This window comes from Cottoperca gobio, chromosome 12, assembly GCF_900634415.1.
Source record: "Cottoperca gobio chromosome 12, fCotGob3.1, whole genome shotgun sequence".
Taxonomy (NCBI): Eukaryota; Metazoa; Chordata; class Actinopteri; order Perciformes; family Bovichtidae; genus Cottoperca; species Cottoperca gobio.
In genome coordinates, this window is record NC_041366.1 from 16,717,831 (window position 1) to 16,737,341 (window position 19,511).

General features: G+C 38.8%; 2 protein-coding genes across 2 annotated transcripts; both read left to right on the plus strand.

Moving 5' to 3' along the window:
* The first annotated feature begins 278 nt into the window (after positions 1 to 278).
* lman1 (lectin, mannose-binding, 1) lies at positions 279 to 9,746 on the plus strand. Its single transcript, XM_029445390.1, has 13 exons — positions 279 to 578; positions 1,714 to 1,868; positions 2,513 to 2,620; positions 2,966 to 3,027; positions 3,409 to 3,508; positions 3,734 to 3,857; positions 4,512 to 4,570; positions 4,800 to 4,932; positions 5,112 to 5,299; positions 5,430 to 5,509; positions 8,446 to 8,608; positions 8,694 to 8,818; positions 9,205 to 9,746. The coding sequence occupies exons 1-13, from the start codon at positions 359 to 361 to the stop codon at positions 9,239 to 9,241; spliced, it is 1,554 nt and encodes a 517-aa protein (XP_029301250.1). The 5' UTR covers positions 279 to 358; the 3' UTR covers positions 9,242 to 9,746.
* A 2,546-nt stretch (positions 9,747 to 12,292) lies between these two features.
* cplx4a (complexin 4a) lies at positions 12,293 to 17,295 on the plus strand. Its single transcript, XM_029445119.1, has 3 exons — positions 12,293 to 12,456; positions 14,887 to 14,974; positions 17,068 to 17,295. Exons 1-3 carry the CDS (start codon positions 12,293 to 12,295, stop codon positions 17,293 to 17,295), a joined length of 480 nt encoding a protein of 159 aa, XP_029300979.1.
* Positions 17,296 to 19,511: the final 2,216 nt, after the last annotated feature.

Genomic DNA, 19,511 nt, shown 5'->3' on the forward strand with positions numbered 1-19,511 from the left:
CATTTTTAACTACTTTCTGACATTTTATGCTAAAGTTTAGCATTTAAAATGTTAAACATTTATAAATCAAGAAAATAATTGGCGGATTAATCGATGATGAAAAACAAACGTGGCAGCCTTAATTTGTATGCACCTACCCTTGATATATATATTTAATATCTGTATATTTTATCATTACTTGATTTAGCTGACAACGTGACGTGTGTACAGGACGCTGTAACCTTTAAAAAAAGAAAGAAGAAGAAGAACAGAGAAAAAAGGATCACAACGACGGACCAATCAGAAAGCGCCCTGTTGGCCCTACAGGCATCCCGTCATGCTCGTGGCCTCAGCGCTACGTCAGCAGTGAAACCCAAACATGGCGGTCTCCATAGCACAGCGCCGGGCTGCCAACGCTCGTTTGTTGATATTAACTTTTCTCACAACGTTAATATTTCACAGCAGCGTCGCTAACATCCCTATACCTGCCTCGACGACAGAAGAGGCTCCTCACCGCCGGTTTGAGTACAAATACAGCTTCAAAGGACCACACCTGTCTCAGCCTGACGGCAGTATCCCGTTTTGGATCCACACTGGAAGTAAGTTTGTATCCAGCTGTCAACATCACAGAGCTGCTGCTCGTCCTCTGTTTCTACTTAAAACACTAATGTGTCAAGATGACAAGAGGACGGCCGAGCTCGGTCATGTTCGGACGGTTTATAATTGACGTGTTTCCGCTGAGGATGTTCAGAAATGATAGCCGGTTTCTTTGTCCATTGAAAACTGCACCAGTGAGTTCATACATTGTTAGCAGCCTAGCGTTTATGTCAGAATTGCAGTCCTGTTCAAACGTGTCCTGGGCTGATTTTAAAAAACAGCTAGTTCAAGGCGCTGACTGTGAGTCTGTGCAGACACATGCAGCTCAAGTGTTGAACTTTCATCTTGCAGAAATGGGCCTTTGGATTCTTACATCACACAGTTTTGTCCAGCTGCTGATATGAGCATTCAATAATCTGCAGCAACGAGATTATGATCCATTCCCTCCACATCAGCAACGAGTGTTAGTCTGCTGATTTAATATTTGAGTCAGTCAAATCAAAGCTGACATAAGCCCTAATTTATTCAGTTAACTATCACATCAGACACAGAAAATAAGCAAATCCTCACAACTGAGAAGCTGGAACCAGATAATGTTTTGGTATTACATACAAATAATCCATTCTACTATTGTTTAGTCAATAAAATGTTCTTAAACTGAGACAGAACAACAATAAAATGCCCGTCATAGGTTTCCAGAGCCCTGCAGTAGGTGATGTCTTTGCATTTCTTGTTTTAAAACCCAAAGTTACAAAGATAATAAACAGAGAAAAGAAGACATTAACAACTCATTCATAAATTCTCGTTTCAGCACAAGCACGAAAATGTTTATGTAACGTAGAATAAGCATAGATTGTACGAACAAATCTGAGGTAAATGTTCAACAGTTTATGAATCAGTTAAAAGATTAGAGAGTAGGCCCAGCTTGATAATGCTGGCTTATGATAACAAAACGACAAATTAGCCGGCACAAGCTTTTTCACATCCGAGACAACAACAACTTTTGTGTGCATGTTTTTTTCTGTTAAGCACATATATTGTTGACATTTGATAAATGAGTTCATAGGCTATTATTTGATTGATCATCGAACATAACATTCTACTAAAATCCTGCTTGTACTCTTCTCTCCATCCAAGATGCCATTCCCAGTGCAGACCAGGTGCGCATTACGCCGTCCCTCAGGAGTCAGAAGGGCACGGTGTGGACAAAAAACAAAGTCAACTTTGAACACTGGGAGGCTGACGTGACCTTCAGAGTATCTGGAAGAGGCCGGATGGGAGCGGACGGTTTGGTAAGGATGTACCAGAACCATCTGATACAACACAGACCCGGCATCTACTGCTCTGTGCATTTACACTAGGGCTGGGTATTAATACTTTCTCTTCCACCAAAATGTGTCCGTGGAGTTCAATACCAACAAAAATGTGTCAGATTCTTGCTTACTTGTGCTTTGATGCGATATTTCATATTCTAAATCGGTAAACTTTCTTTCTTTCGACTGTTATATTTCATGATGGCAGAGTAATGAATGAAAAAAAGGTTAAAACATGGAAATATTCCCCAAACTGAGGAAGTAGCGGTTTGATATTGTCACAGAAAATAGCTATTTTATCTTCAAACGATACTTATATGTTGACGTGAGAAATAAAGATTACTTGTAATGTGAGAACTTACATATTCCTCTCGAAACAGATATCAGATAGATATCAGATATAGAGAAACAGGAAGTTATCTGACAAGCATTGACAGAAGAGATGTTGTCTTTAAGATCTCTTGTGCTACACAAGTAGTTTGAGGTTTTTAAATATACACTTTATAATGTTGCTTTGCTGTCGTTAAAACCTGCCTCTGGACTATTTTGAAAGAAACCTAAGGCACATTTCAAAAATGCTAAAACAAACTTAACCTTTGCACCACATCTCCTTTGCCTCCCAGGCTGTGTGGTTCACCACCGCACAAGGCCTCGACGGTCCGGTGTACGGCGCCGCCGACCAGTGGATCGGATTTGGAATCTTCTTTGACTCCTTTGACAACGATGGAAAGGTTGGTGTTCATTGTTTTGACGTAACTATTAATGTTTTAGTCATAGAGGAAAATTATAATATATATTCAGCATCATAAATATTAGTTGTCTTTTTTTATGTTAATTTAAATGTAAATGTGTACATGTCTTCTTTACTGTTTGTTCTTGTTTATAGTGGATATAATTCTAAGTATATGGATAAATACATCGCTTTCATGCAAAACAAATGTGTCACATTTGAGTTGTTATTTATTCCAGGTATGGGACGGATATGAGTAAGACTACCTCGAAGCAAAGCCACCTCTGGTCTTCAGAAGAACAAGAGGATTAATGTGTTTCCTTGTTTTCTTCCATCTTCATTGCAGAAAAATAACCCAGCTATAGTTATTGTGGGAAACAATGGAAACCTTGTTTATGACCATCAAAAGTAAGTAAACATTTTTCTTTTTGTCATCATCAACTCAAATTTTAACAATTTAAAGGAGATTAGGAAATATGATTATATTTGCTTGGAAAGTAAATAATCCTCCATCTTTCCTAATCTCCCCCCCCCCCCCCAGTGAAAGCTTTAAATCACTTTTTCAATGCCATTTCTGTGTGTCTTAGAGTTTGCACTGTTTACTGTACTACTCAGTGTTTACAAAAACATACACGGGCATTAATGTTGCTCACTGTCATTCAAGAAACCCTAATCGTACGGTGTGTGTGTGTGTGTGTGTGTGTGTGTGTGTGTGTGTGTGTGTGTGTGTGTGTGTAGCCGTGTCGATGCATTGTTGTGATATTTCATCTGAAACTTGTTTTGATCCAGTGACGGCACCACACAAGCCCTCGGCACATGTTTACGAGACTTCCGCAACAAACCCTATCCCGTCCGGGCCAAAATAACATACTACAAGAAGACGCTGACGGTAGGAGGAAGCATAAACACAAGAGTTATTGTGTGTGGCTGTGTGTGTGTGTGGCTGTGTGTGTGTGTGGCTGTGTGTGTGTGTGTGTGTGTGTGTGTGGCTGTGTTCCACCTCGTTAACAATCACCAGTTTTCCCGCCAATGGCCCGGATCTCATTGTATTGCATAACGAGGGTCCGCACAGTCAGCGACGTGTTGTTCAGCTGCTCTCGATCTTCGTCCTCAGGTGATGATCAACAACGGGTTCACTCCAGACAGAGACGACTACGAGTTCTGCACAAAGGTGGACAACATGATCATTCCCGTTGAGGGCTTCTTTGGCATTTCAGCTGCCACCGGAGGTTTAGCAGGTATTACTGTCATTCTCGTTATTAAGTTGTGTGTCGAGTGTTTCTCCGCAGTTCTCAAACTGAAGCTCTACCGGCCCTCTGGCGCCATTAAGACGCCAAACTTAGTTTTCTCAGATGACCTTAAATTGTCAGGTGTGGATTCATAAACACGCTGATTGACTGTATTTAGATTTCTTTTGAGGGAAGAGGACTTTCAGTATTATTGTCTGGTAATTACTGATTTCCTGGATTTTTTATTAGTTACCTTATTATTACCTCATTATTATTATTATTATTATGATCTTATTACTCTATTATAACATTGCCCTCATTATTATTCTAAAAAGATTTTAAATTGATATTATTAAAGTTTTGATGATACAGAAGTATTTCATGTTTCCTGTTACAACATTGTTATTAATCAGAGTTTGTACGGTTTGAGATGTTCTCCCGAGGATTGCACTTTAGTTTCTGACCTGCTAATCCCATTACAGAAAATATAATCTATCATAAAACCTTTGTTATAACCAAGATATTTCTGAGTTATTATGCTCATTAATTACCATAATGTTACCCCACTATCACCCCGTTGTTCCTAAACTATAACCCCCTCATAACTTGTTATTGATGCGCAGTTAAATATTTACATCTCTTCTCATTTCTTTCCTCCACCAGACGACCACGATGTTTTGTCCTTCTTATTGTTCAGACTCACAGAGCCGGGCCAGCAACCGGTAACCAGTGTGTGTGTGTGTGTGTGTGTGTGTGTGTGTGTGTGTGTGTGTGTGTGTGTGTGTGTGTGTGTGTGTGTGTGTGTGTGTGTGTGTGTGTGTGTGTGTGTGTGTGTGTGTGTGTGTGTGTGTGTGTGTGTGTGTGTGTGTGTGTGTGTGTGTGTGTGTGTGTGTCCTGAGCACAGCTTCTATTGAGTTCACTGAGGGGTTTTTTTTGTCTCTCCCACTGAAGCCCCCACCCGATTCTGAGATTCCTAAAGAAGAGAAGGACAAGTACCAGGAGGAATTTCAGAACTTCCAGCAAGAGCTCGACAAAAAGAAAGAGGACTTTCAGAAAGAGCACCCCGACGTCCAAGGAGAGCCAAGTTAGTTTTTTTTTTAAACCAATCATAACGTTTATTATCTGAACAAACCAAGTTACATTGTTTGGAGAATATAAACGATAATTTACTCAAAGAGACGTGAGTTTACCCAAACGTTACAATACCTCCATGAAAGGTTTGTAGATTCGGTTTTTAATCTCGCATGTTTGTATTCTCTTCAGTTGAGGACTTCTATGAGAGCGTGAGCGACCGGGAGATCCGTCAGGTGTTTGAGGGCCAGAACCGAATCCACCTGGAGATCAAACAGCTCCACCGGCAGCTCGCCATGATCCTGGACGAGCAGCGGCGATACGTTTCTGTCATCACCGACGAGGTCGCCAAGAAGGGCACGACCGCCGAGTCAGGACAGGTGAGCGTGTTGTTGCCAAAAGATGAGTTCACACCACAGGAGTTATTTATTCAGTGTCATTTCTCAACGACGGGTAATGATTTCTCTAAGTGTTTAACCTTCTGACCGTAATGTTGTACTTCTCCTTCAGCTGGAAGCTGCTGGTCAACAACAGTTGGGCTCCGTCATAGCCACCCAGCAGGAGGTTCTCAAAAACCTCAATGAGCTGAGGTAAGTAACAACAGGGTCATTGTTGTTGACATTTGGTCTCGTCTTTAAAAACTAGCCATTGTTTTTGCCAAAAAAAAAACATAAAGTGAGATCCGTGATACTCCAGAAAAACAAGCCGGTTAAATCCCTAAAATCATATTTAATCTCAGGATGCAGTGGCTGCAACATCACAGGTGTCTGCCAGCCTGATAATCCATATGCAGTAACAGACACACACACACACACACACACACACACACACACACACACACACACACACACACACACACACACACACACACACACACACACACACTAAAAGCCTTGGCACTACATGGGATCATCATCACATACTTTTCAGCAGTTTCTTAATTTACACCGGATGTGAAAACAAGAGTTCCTTCAGTTGATCAGCAGCTTCAAGATCAGTTATTAAAAGATTTCTATCATTGCTGAGAGACATCCAGCGTGATAAGTGTAGTAATACCCAGCTGTAATCTTCCTCTTCTCCTTCTGAATATGTTCTCCGATGAGCAGCTTTTTCATGCTAAGATAATACAGCTTAAGAGATTTTATGATGGTGTGCCTTCCACGACTGTTCCTAAGTAATCCTGATTAGGCGTTCAGAATGTGGTTTTTTGACGCTTTGAGCGTGTGTGTCTTGTGCTTTTATTATATTGCTTGCCTAAGGTGCTTGTAGGCTTAGTCTTTGTGAGCACGCCATAGATTTAAAAAAACAAAACCCCTTCTTATACATTTCTGAGGGGACTTTAATGAATACTTTTTTCTCTATCACCAATAATCAGTGAATGAATGATCCAACGAGTTACTTCCAAACCTTCTTGTGTTGAGCTTCTGTAACGATCTTTAATTCTTCGTCAGCAACAAAGAAAAGGCGTTTTGTTTATTCAATCGTGGCACGTTTGTCCTGTCGCCACGGTTTGATTGTTGCGTCTTAATTTGAACACACCATCTGCATTAAGAATTAATCAGAATCACAAGATATTAAAGATTGTATTTTATGTTACATTAATCTCTAAGTCTCGTGTATCATAAAAGAATCAAGCTGTGTATATGCCCTAAATCCAACGGCACATTCATCCTCAAATGATTTTGCATACATGATTTTTCTTTTATTATATTGTTGACCCACAACTGGCGTTGGACCCAGACTCTCACTTACAACATGTCTCGTTTTACCCAATTCTACCCAAACTAATTATATTATAGACGGCAGGGAAAGACGGGAGTTTCTGTAATGATTCAATTTTAAGAAAGCGGTGCAGAGGAGTAAGCTGATTGACACAGTACATAAGTTGAGACCCTGGCAAAAGGCCGCAGCTGCCCCCCTCTAATGTGCTAATATGAGCGACTGATCTGTATTAGATTGTAGATTAAGCTCTGTTTATCCTGGCCCATCTCTTCCACACTGAGTTTATGATAGGACTTCATCTCAGACTCCAAGGAGGGCTTTCTGCTCATAAATGGGTCACTTGTAGCAGATGAAGATTAGATTTAATAAATGCTCACTTACTTTCTCAAGGGAGATTTTTTTTTTTTTTTTTACCCTCCCTGTGAAACAAATTAGATTTTGTTTCCATGTCATCCCTGTCCTCACTCTCAGACCGAGACCATGTGGCCGAGCAAGAAAAGGCCGCCGTCTTAGCACCGTTTTGTCCTTTATCAGATTAGTCGTCTTTAAGTACATCTGTCATACACGAGCAAAACATGCTTTACCTCCAATTGATTTCTTGTCACAATCCTCCCCTCCCTACTTACGCTGCTGGAGTTCCTTTCATTTGTCAAGTCACTTCTTTTTCTTTCTAATCGTCTTAGATGTGTTTGAGATGATAAGGGAAACTTATTGCTTTCTCCCTGTAAGCAATCAACTTTTAAGAAAATGACATTTTGTGGAGAAATATGATCCGGGCTTAGACGTCTGCGTTCTCTTTTACGAGAGTGGATTACCCACTTCGTTTACTGATGAAATTGAAAGTGAAGATACAGATTTAGAGAGTTCCCATTTTTGGATTGTATATCTTGAAGGCTTTTTGAGGGAGTGACGCAGGGACGTTTCTGACACCACCGGTAGTTTACTGACAATCGGACATGTGATCTTGGATGGACGGATGCGGTGACGCAGGATAAACCAGCGTTTAACCATCAGTCAGACGGACGTTACCTGGCAACGAGACTCCTGAAAGTCACGACACCGGGTCAATAAATAGCACACGATCCTCCGTGAAACCACAAATTGTCATTTTGTACGCAGCTTTGAGCAAACGATGCATAACACGATCGTTCATGTTTACATTTTTTTGGACAGAGCTAGCTGTTTCCACCTGTTTCCAGTCTTTATGCTAAGCTAAGCTAAGCTAACCGTCTGTCGCTTCATCTATCTTCTCATCTTTGGAAAGATTTAAAGCTTTTTGACTCGACTCGTGCAATACATTTCATATGGTTGTTTTTTTTTATTCAATCACCATTTTCACTTAAAGCATCGCGGCTAGACTCTGGACTCCTGTTCCTCTGCGCTCCGTTTCTTAACCTCCTGTACTTGTAATCTGTCCAAAGAACATGTTTTTATAAGGGATTAATTCAGCAATCATGACCTCTTTTATCAGATGGTAATTTTGTGTTTTCAAACTTTGGGAATATGGAGCCTCCAGTGAATAGGGATTAAAAGATTAATTTTGGACAATTTGTCTTACTGTAAATAAATGATACCGCTCCGCACGCTGACTGTACATCGTACATCGTGCCTCCCCGCGTGAATTCACTCAACGCATGATTCAAATTGTCCGAAAATAAACATCTTGATTATATTGCGGAGATATTTATTTGGTATTGAAAGATTATATCGTTTCAGTCCTTTGGGGGGGGGGGGGAAGCAGTTGCAGCATTAATGTTTTTCACTTGTACGGGGGACTTAGTGCGTCTTCTCTTTGTCACCGCAGAAACTCCTTTCACGAGTCGCTAAAACAGATCGGCTCGGCCCAACATCAGGGGAACGCCGGCGGTCTGGGAACGTACGAGACCATTCAGCACTTCAACGACCTCAAGGAACATCTGCACACGGTCAAAAGGGACGTGGAGCACCTGGTCCAGCGTAATGCTCAGGTATGAGTCGCAGAGTGAAACCTCTTGTGGAGCAGCTTGTAAAATAAATCAGAATTAATTATTTTCTGCTCGTTTTCACAAACAGAATCCAGCGGATAAGATTACAAAGTGCCCCGACGTTCCTCCCATGCCTTCCTGCTTATCCACCGTTCATTTTGCAATCTTCATCGTGATTCAGTCGCTTCTGTTCTTCTGCTACGTCATGTACAAGTAAGATGTCGTCGTTTCTATTCGGAGATACGAGCGCTCGTGGTGGCACATTTACTCAATGTACTTGTTGTACTGGAGAATTCCCATGTGATGCTATTAATACAACATATAAATCCACTAACAAATTCTGATTCATTATTATGGATTAGCGACAGTATATAAAGTAGTTTAAATGAGCTCCACCAGCTGCAACGCTAGTGATGCACATTAATGATCTGTGATATAATGCATGATTCTGTAATGAGTCTTTCTGCATTATGAGTACTTTCACTTTAAGTATATTTTGACTTTCTATTTCTACACTGTGGTATTTCTACCTCCAGTAAAATATCTGCGTACTTGTTCCACCATCGTCTCTAACGCTTTGTGTCTCTTCTTCTTCGCAGAAGTCAACAAGAAGCAGCAGCAAAGAAGTTCTTTTGATGAAATGCGTTTCTAAAAAAGAAAGCGTGTGTAAATGAGGGAATGTCCATTTTTGTCTGTTTTTGTTGTTGGTTTGATTATTTTCAGATCATAAATTATTGTACTTGGGGGGGGAAAAAAAAAAGTTTTTGTTAAAAAAGTTTATTTGAATTAATTGCAGATTTTTCATTCGATCATTAAATCGTTGTGAATGGCACTTTGGGATTTCCAACACGATGTAAAACAGTATTTTTATGTTGGATCCTTTTTGATATTGTTTTCAAAAGTCGAAATCTGCCCCAGGCCCATTTCATGGAACTGACAACAACCCCCCCCCCCCCCCCCCCCCCCCCCCCCCCCACTCTCCTCCTGTGTTATAAAATGTGCAATTTTGTATAAAACGAATGCTGAGCTGTCGGTGATGAGAACTCAGAGCAGATGTCTGCTTCCGTTTATCTGCTTTGATCGAGTCAAACATGTCAGAATCTGACACATGAACAATTTACATAAACAAAAACAAAACCAATCCCTCTGCGGTGTCTGCTTATTTCATCTTGTGAGGTACACGCCACATAAGATGTATCTACAGAGAGCAATGTGTCTCCCGCTCATCTCTTGTGATTACAGTGTGTTCTGGTTACCACCTACTGTACACACACGTGTAGTTGTACAGCCCAATGATTGATTTCAAACTTCACACACAAGGACAATTGCAGCACTGAAGAAGAGCAGCAATTTAAATACTTATATCTGACAGGTCAGTAGTGACACTAAGGTCATAATAATATATTTTTGATTTATATAATAATTTTATATAAATATATAAATTATAATAATTTTATATAAATATATGTATTATAAATTATAATACTTTTATATAAATATATATATTATAAATTATAATAATTTTATATAAATATATGTATATTATAAATTATAATTTTATATAAATATATGTATATTATAAATTATAATACTTTTATATAAATATATATATATTAAATTATAATAATTTTATATAAATATATATATATTATAAATTATAATTTTGATTCATGTATTTTGTGTAGTTTTCCATCCAGTAAATAAAAAGAAATGTAACAAGCTACATGTTAATGTTTAACACTTCCTCGTTGACATCTATAGGCAGCATATAAACACCTAAAGTTGAACACATTATGTATTACTATATATTTATTCCTCTTATAAAGTATTCATAACTGATGTATAAACAGTTTGTAACTATCATAACTACACAAGAAGAAATGATTGCAGTGTGTAATAAAGCATTTATACACACTGTTAATAAATACATTAATAAACACTTATGAAGTCTTTATTTCTGCTTACAACTTCTGTGGAGTATTATTATCCAGCAAGTACATCAAACATAAGATGATATAGATATATATATATATATATATATATATATATATATATATATATATATATATAGCTATATATGGTATAATAATCAATATACTTAATGTGGTTGTGAAAGCACAGCTGGCTGAAGGCCTGAAGAGAAGGTCTCCTAATTTAAACCCGTAAAAATGAACAGATTTATGAGACCCGTGGCATATCAAGGAGGAGATGAGGGGTGAAAAGGGCACGACTGACCTAAACTAAGCTGACGACCTGTAGACACCCTCTAGAAGCCTTATGTCAGGACACTCCAGGTGTTGATTCAGAGGTAGAAGGGGAAGAAACTGGACGCCCTGTTTAGCCTCATCCTCGGTGCAGTATGTGAACTAAGAAGGGGGGGGGTCAGATCATTACTTTTTCAGAGCTCAGCCGGCTGTGTCCTCAGAGTTTTGATCTGTACTTGTACCCGAATAAACTCTTTTGTATTCGGCTTCGGCTTTTCTCCAGTGATTTTCTTTAACTTTTCAAGACTTCTTTCTACGACACTTCCTTTCACAGCGTTATAGTGAATTATAAACCAACTATAATTGATTACAAACTGCTTATTAATGCTATTTAAAGTGTGTCTGTTGGATTTAAGATGACAATCAACAGAAAACACTTGACCCGTCTGTGCCCCGTCCTGGTCTACTGTATCTATACGACAAGAAAGAGTCTGCAGACATCGTGCGGTGCTTTGAGCTACAACAATGGTGGAGGAAGTATTCGATGCTAATAGCAAACTTAAAATAGTCTGTTACACTGAAGATGTTACTTAAGTAAATAAAATACTCAATGCAGAAAAGCAGGTATCTAGGTACAGTAGGGGTCTGGGGCCCACTGTCTCGTAATCCACCCACGATCATATCAATATCTTAAGTCATATGTAGTTTCAGATCAGCATTTCTGAAATGTTTGATCAAGAACATTGGGGTAATCTACAAGTCCTTCCCCAAAGATTGCAAATAGCGATGGAGTGATACGCTGAAATGAAACGAGAGCCGTGTCCTCCCCATCTCTCTCTACCTCCTGTCAATCATCCTCCCACTGAACAATAGCACGGCATGAGCGATGGCCCCAGTGGGGGATAAACAACGCTGTAATCCCGCTCCTCTCTCTGCTCTGCTCTGCTTGGTCTCAGCGCTATAAGCTCCACACGGGCCAGTCAGTACTTTACTAATATGATTAAGCACTAGTGGGCGGAAACTACATATGTGTGGTCCCAAACTGAGGACAGCCGTCTCCGAAAACATTTTTATGACGAGCGTTGCACCCAGTTCTTCCAAAGAACGCACAAAGTTTCAAAACTAATAAAGATGAACTTCTACAAAGGTCTGCATGATTTAAAAATAGAGAGAAAACAGGCCATCTGCCTCTTAGCGTAGTGGAGCAGGGAGGATTAAATCCAGATTATGACCGTTGTGTACGTGTGTGTGTGTGTGTGTGTGTGTGTGTGTGTGTGTGTGTGTGTGTGTGTTTGTGTCTGTTGCTCGTCGTCAGTGTGTCCTTGGCTCCATAGACAAGCAGCAGGTTAGCTAGAGAGCTACCACTGGATTTGACAGCTATAGGAAGCCGAACCGGACGGCGCCATCAGGGGAGCAGCATCACTTTCACCTAGCAGCAAATATTCTGACCCTCGCAGAGTGAACAGTCACACAGCAACTCAACATGGCTTTCTTGATCAAGAGCATGATTGGGAACCCCTTGTCAGGAATTGGTCTTGGTGGTGGAGCTGACAAAGAAGAGGAGGCCGCCCCCACAGATCCAGCCAAAGCAGCAGGGATGACGCGTGAGGAATATGAAGAGTATCAAAAACAGGTGGTGGAGGAGAAGTAAGTAGTAACATGGAGAGGGCTCCATTTTAAATTGATGCCATTGGAACCATCGAACCCAGTAATGGCTGCAGAATGTACAATCTGACCTTGACAAGCTGTCTTCTACTTTACCTTTCCCCTCTTTTGCACTAACATATTTTTGATTCTAACTAAAATGTAAACACTCATTTATTTATTGTTTTCATGAGCTTGCAATGAGCACGCTGTGTTTTAGAGAGACGCATCTGTTGCTGAAGGTCACAGCGGAGGGACCACCATAGTGGATCTTTCCTACATAATAACCCCGCTGAAGCTAATGGTCGTGCCTCTATCAATAATCTCCCGTAATCTGCATCTATTTCTGCATCAAGAACATTTTGAGGGGCTTTTTGGTTTTGCAAAACATTAAGGAAGCAATTGTAAAATAAAACTTTGATTTGCAGTTCGATTTAAAGGCAGGAAATAGAGGATTATTAAAACTGAAACACAAAACATCCTATGATTATTATTGAGATTCTGCGGTGGTGCAGCAATAACAATCCTGCAAATGTATATTTATTTAGCCATTTTATTTGGATCTCCACTTGAGGTAGCTGTCGGAAGTCACTTTTCTACAATATAGCTGTTTTATTGTCACTCTTATTTCATTTTCTATGGAATATCTTTAGTATTGATCAAATATAGGATTGTATATATGAACTCTACAGTATTATGAGCAGCAGGTAGCTTGGTTTGTGCCATGTTGCTGTCCTTTGTGTGTGAATGCACACACTCAGAAATTCTATTTTGAAGAAACAGTGTGAACAATATTTTCTCTTAAAATGTGGAATTTTGCGAGTGAATTTTGCAGCATCGAGCGGATCCCGTATTACATAACAAGATTAATCCAGCCCCTCCACTCTTACGTTTGGGAAATTACGTTTTAAAAGTAGACGTAAAATGACAACGTGCTGCACAATTGTAGATGGAATTGAAACCATGTGTTCAGATTCACAGCGACAGAAACCTGATCTACTGCACGTTCTTCTTAAGAACTACACAAATACCTGCATAATCTGTCAGATTAAGCATTTGAACAAATGTGTAGTTTGGTAGAAACCTCAGTTCTATGAGTTGTTGTATCACTACTGATAAAGTTGTGGCGTCTTGGCTTGATTTCAAATCTGCTTGACACAGTCTGGCCTAATAATCCCGTCTATAATTGGCTGAGGGAGAGTACGTGAGTCTTGCATTGAAAATACAAAAGAGTGAAACAAACGGGATTTAATAACTTGATTCAAAGATAAAAACTACAAACACTGATGAAGAATTATGAATTCTTAGTTTCAAATGGCCTAAAACATTTAATTGAATGTGTAACATAGAACACAGCATAGTTTATGTTCAATATAATAATATATATAATAATATAATAATATAATTATATTCAATTAATCTCAAGGAAGTACATTTTTAATTACTGACAGTAAAGTTATTAAATTACATTTAAGTGCCCACATTACAGATTTCAGATTTATGCAATAGGATATGTTTTCCAAAACTGCAAATAACCCAAACAAAATTAACAAAAGTAAAATAATATCAAATATATATATATATTATATTATATTATATATATATATATATATACTTTTTTATTTTTTATATATATTATATTATATTTTATATATATATATTTTAATATATATTATATTATATTTATATATATTATATATATATATATTAATATATATTATATATATATTTTATATATATTTTTAATACATTATTTTTTATTATATATATAAATATTTTATACGTTATTCTTTTTTACACCTGTTTCTTAGAACTTGTGCATAAAACAACGTTTTAAATATATATTGTTATATAGGTTAATCACAATCGAGTTTCAATGAAAAGCCAATGAATATACAATTATATCAAAACATTTATTCTTTCAACAAAAATAGATATTCTTTGTTTTAATCTTAAGCTTTATTGCACATCATTGGTTAATCCAAATCGTTTTCAGCTTTAATACTTTAATGCTACTCAGGTACAGTTAAGGTTGAGTTAAACGGTGTCTCTATTGTTTACCTGATTGAGCCGATGTGTGTGTATGTGTGTGTATGTGTGTGTATGTGTGTGTATGTGTGTGTATGTGTGTGTGTGTGTGTGTGTGTGTGTGTGTGTGTGTGTATGTGTGTGTATGTACACAAACAAAACAGACTGAGCCATCAAAAGCAAAAAATATTTTTCCTGAAATCCAAAAGCTGAAAGATCTATTATGCAGCTCAAGAGCCATTGATACACTGATGACAACACAAGGTCATACTTTGCTGGTGTTTTCTTGCAGCTTGAAAGGGATTAAAAAATAAATAACATTTTTACTTTGAACCAAACCTGGGATGTTCCTGACGCCAACAACAAAGGTCATTGTGCAAATAATATGTTGTGTCTCTATTTCAGGATGGAGAGAGATGCAGATTTCTTACACAAGAAGGCCGAGAGGGCAACACTCAGGGTGTGCCTCAGAGAAAAATACAGGCTGCCAAAGGTAAAGAGCTTTTATACCTACAGTTCTGGTGTATTTTACAGTTAATAGCAACACAAAGACATAATATAATAAACTAGATAAATATCTAATAAGTGGTTTAACATATTCAACATGTTTTTATCGTGCTTATAAATGCTAAATAGAGGGAAAGTGTTACCAATTGGTTGCCATCTCGACACTTACGATGCAGTTTCTGTATCGCTTTGTGTTTTCTTTTACTACTTTACTCGGTCTTTCAGTGGCTTCCCAGCTGAGGTTATCGTTATCTAAGAGCAGCATTTGGCAGACGCACCTTGGGCGACAGGAGGTGGAAGCCATGCCAGTATAGATTAGCGAGAAAGACGTTCAACCAGCGTCCTGGAAGACGTTAGCCTATGTGTCCCATATTGCACCTTGAGTCTTACAAAGCCAAATGCCTCTGAGCAGGTGTCCCAGGCTCATTACGGAGCGCCGGGCAGTGTGAACTGGATTTAAGAACAACAACATCTATTTCAGTGGAAGTAAACTTGCATGGTTTTAAAAGGACGGTTAAAGAAATATAAACTGTAATGGAAGGAGCAAATAAGGTATGTAGGGATTTTATTTAAACCGGTGTTGTAAAAATAATCTAAAAAGGTAAAAACGTTCTTGTACCAAAGCAAAAATCTATTTCTAATACAGCTTTTCTATCACCGTGATTATTATTTATCTGAGTGCAGTGGTGACCTTGGCTGCTGGAGCGTCTCTCATAGTGTAAACGCTCTATTGTTCAGTTTCCCGCTTTAAACAATGGCTGAAAGAAATGTCTTTTCACTGTAAGTCTTTTAAATTGAAACCACACATATATATGATGAGGACAAAGGCATTAGGCTATACACAAATCAAATTACTTTCCCTCAATGATGTTGACATTGCATTCCCGCTTGTGACAAAGTGTCTTTATTAGAACTGAAATATGCATTTTAAATGGGTTTTCAAACACAATAAGGCACCTAAAGAGATCCTGCTGTGTTGATTCTTTTCTTATAATTGGTGGGAGACGTACATGCTATCATGATTCAGTTAGAACAACAATATATATTTATATATTTAATGGTACAAGTGTACAGTAGAAACAGGAAGTTGCTGCTGTCAGTCTAATGGAATTAGGGTCTCGTGTAACTACAGAAGATATCTTTAGACTATCGTTGGGATTCAGAGAGGAGAGGCTAAAGCAGGTCTGAGATAATCCCGCAGATTGAAGTTTAAAGTAGTCCCAGTACGCTCCCTATTGCATCACTATTCCAGATATCAAGTGATTACATTGAGTTTGTTGGAAAGGCTTTACATTTAGCATTTCTATGATGCAAAAGGCAAATGAAGTAAAGTCAAAGGAGACTCAAATGTGCAAACACACACAGTAAGAGCAGAATATCCTCGAGTGCAGCTTCTTGAATGTGGATTAAGGCAGATCCCAGAGCTCGTCTATTTCTGTCCCCCCAGTCCCGCAGACTAATGCACTAATGTCTGATAGTTTATGTGTTGCATTAGAAAGTAAAATCAAAAGACAATATAAAGCGTTCAACAAGGTCCATCCTTCGACGAGCTGTGCAATGTGTGTGAGGTCAAAGGTCAAAGATGTACTGTATGTTTTGGAAATCCAGCAGGTTAATCCTGTAAAAAGCCTTTAAGTCAGACTTTAGGTTGTTTCCTTCAGCAGATGATCATTCAAACCACGAGTCTTTGTTATAATCAGGGGGAACCCTGCATCATGTCTGGTACTTTGGATTTGTATTTATGATAAATTGTCATTATAATAAGTTACTATGGAGACGTATCTTAACGAACTGTTCCAGAGAAAGCACTTTTAAGAATGAATGTAGTGAATCTAATTTCAACAAGATGAAGTAGTCGCCTGTTCCCTTTCAACATTTGTGTATTACCAAATACATTTGTATGCTAAAGAGATTGCATACATTTGCAAAGCAAAGAAAGACCACTGTGGTGCTTTATAAGTGAGAAGAACGGAGACTTCATTGTCCTTAATATCAATAATCACACTGAACGTTAAACCCGTCATATGTCTGCGTTTCTGGGTTCTCACCCTGTTTTCTCCTCGGTGTTGTCGCCTGCAGAGCGAGCAGGATGACAACATGATTGAGATAGCCGGGGACGACGTGGACGTGCCCGAAGAGCTGCTCAAGATGGTGGACGAGGACGCCACGGAGGAGGAGGACAAGGACTCCATCATGGGCCAGTTTCAAAACTTGCAGAACATGGACATGGACCAGCTGAAGGAGAAGGCCTCGGCCACCGTCACCGAGCTGAAGAGCAAAGCGGAGGAGAAGTGCTCCGTCATGTGAAAGGTGCCGGAGGAGGTCGTCCGGGTTTGAACGATGAAGAAGCGGAGGAAGAGAATAACACAAGAAATTTCATTTCAACACGTTCTGTGAATCTGCAGACTGAGCTGCGTTAATAAGTCTGGGATTCAGTTACAACCGCCTATATATAAAGGATTCACTTTTATTATCACCTCTCTGTAATTAGAAAGGTGACTGCTGCCGGTCTGCATCTACTGAAGGATGTACTGTAACCCCTGTTAGCTTGTAACTGAGTAGTAATTTACATCTTATCATACATTACCACAGTGCCCCATCTCTCCCTCATGACTGTTTTTATTTAGATTCAATTAGTAGAAAAGTGATTTCCCAAGCCAAGTATTCCTTTTCCACATCCTTCACAGGCCACGTTTCAAAATGATGATTATTTGTGATCTAATTTTCTCTGTTTGTTGTAAAATGAGACGATTAACTCTCTAAAAGTGTGATTTTCAGTCAAACTAATAATATACCAAGACTATATATATATATATATATATATATATAAGAATTAATTATGACATTTAGATTCGTTCTTTTCTTTTTGGTGTTATTACGAAACAGACCGTCTTCATAAGTCTTGACATGTTGATTTACTTTGAATTTCTCCACATATACATTTTAGTTGTAATAAAAGCTGAAACATTTGCAGAGACATTTTCAGGTTTGTAAATGTATTGTTCAAATAAAGATGTATATTGAATACATGAAATATGTCAGTATGTATACGTCTTCCATCAGCAGTCGTATGCAGATACCTTTACTAAGCTCCAAGTGTAAGGCAATTATTATTATTATTAATTTAAACAAGACGCTTATAGACTGTAATGTTGCTGTATGGGGCAGATCAGAAATCCTGTTGTACAAACATTAAGCATTTTAAATCAACTTCAATTAATCCCATCTACCTGAATCAGGGCTAATGCAGTGAATAAAGAAAAAGGTCTTCATTTAATTGGGCTTTATCCAAACACTTGTTAGGAATGATTAGGCAGAACGGGGGGGTGGCAGGGGGAATCCTCAACATTTAGTTTCACATGAAGTTTAAACGGCTGTAGAAGTCTGGAGATTAAAATCTAATAGGATCAGCAAAGCCAAGGTTGTCAGCCTGTGCCCCCCCCTTCTCTCTCCCTCTCCCTCCCTCTCTCTCTCGCTCTAGATGAGAACAGCACAGGACAAACTGAAGTCTTGCATGTATCTCGTTATTCTTGTTCTTGAAACAGGAAGCGGCGCAACCAGTCATATGACAAGTTATACACGCCTGTCTTCAAGTGCAAAGAATCTCATCTGCTCAACAGAACTTTCTCATTCGCTGGAATTTCAACACATTTCCACGTAACATGCAACACAAGTTGGTTTTCTTGCCAAGAGTTATATGAGGAGATTAATATCAATCTCTCGTGTCAGCTACAGCCAGGAGACTGTTAGCTTAGCTTAGCACAAGACTTGATAGGGAAACAGTCACTTGGGCACTCACTTGGTGGAGCAGGCGCCCATGTGCTTGCAGGTCCTTGCCATGGTGTGTGTGTCCCCCCCTCCCTCTCCTCCATTCCTCTCTATCTATCTGCACCATCCAAGACCAAACAGAGGAATAAACAGAGAAATGGTCTGTCACATAACCGCCTGTAAAACCAACAAATTGTCGTTTTTTGTGTGAATTAAACTAACAAAATATGATTTGTTAATAAATTAGCTTGAAGCGTGCTTGTAGGTGGATTCAAAACAAATCTTGGACAGAGCCAGGCTAGATGTTTCCCTCAGTTTCCAGTTTGTGCTAAACTAAGCTAACCAGCTGACCCACCAGACAGATACAAGAGTGGCATTCATCTTCTTCCCGGCAAGGAAACAAATAAGCATGGCTCCCAAAATGTTGAACTGTTCCTTTGAGCTTTTATTTTGGAACGATGATAGAAATGATAGTTGGTTAGTGATCGATCTCAGATTTGGAAAAGTTGTTTGGACTGACGAACAATGACTTTCAAATGAAGATTGAGTTGAGACCGTTTTACTAAACATCAGTCTGAGAAACCTGCAAGACGTTTTGCGTCTACATCGTCTTTTCTTTACTGATATTTTGAACTCTGGAAGTTATTATGCTGAAGCTTCATTCAACTTTCAAGGTCAACCAGCATTGAGCTCATGAGACAGAAACTGAATTTTCAGCTTTTCTCCACATTTTAACAATAAAACACAATCAATTA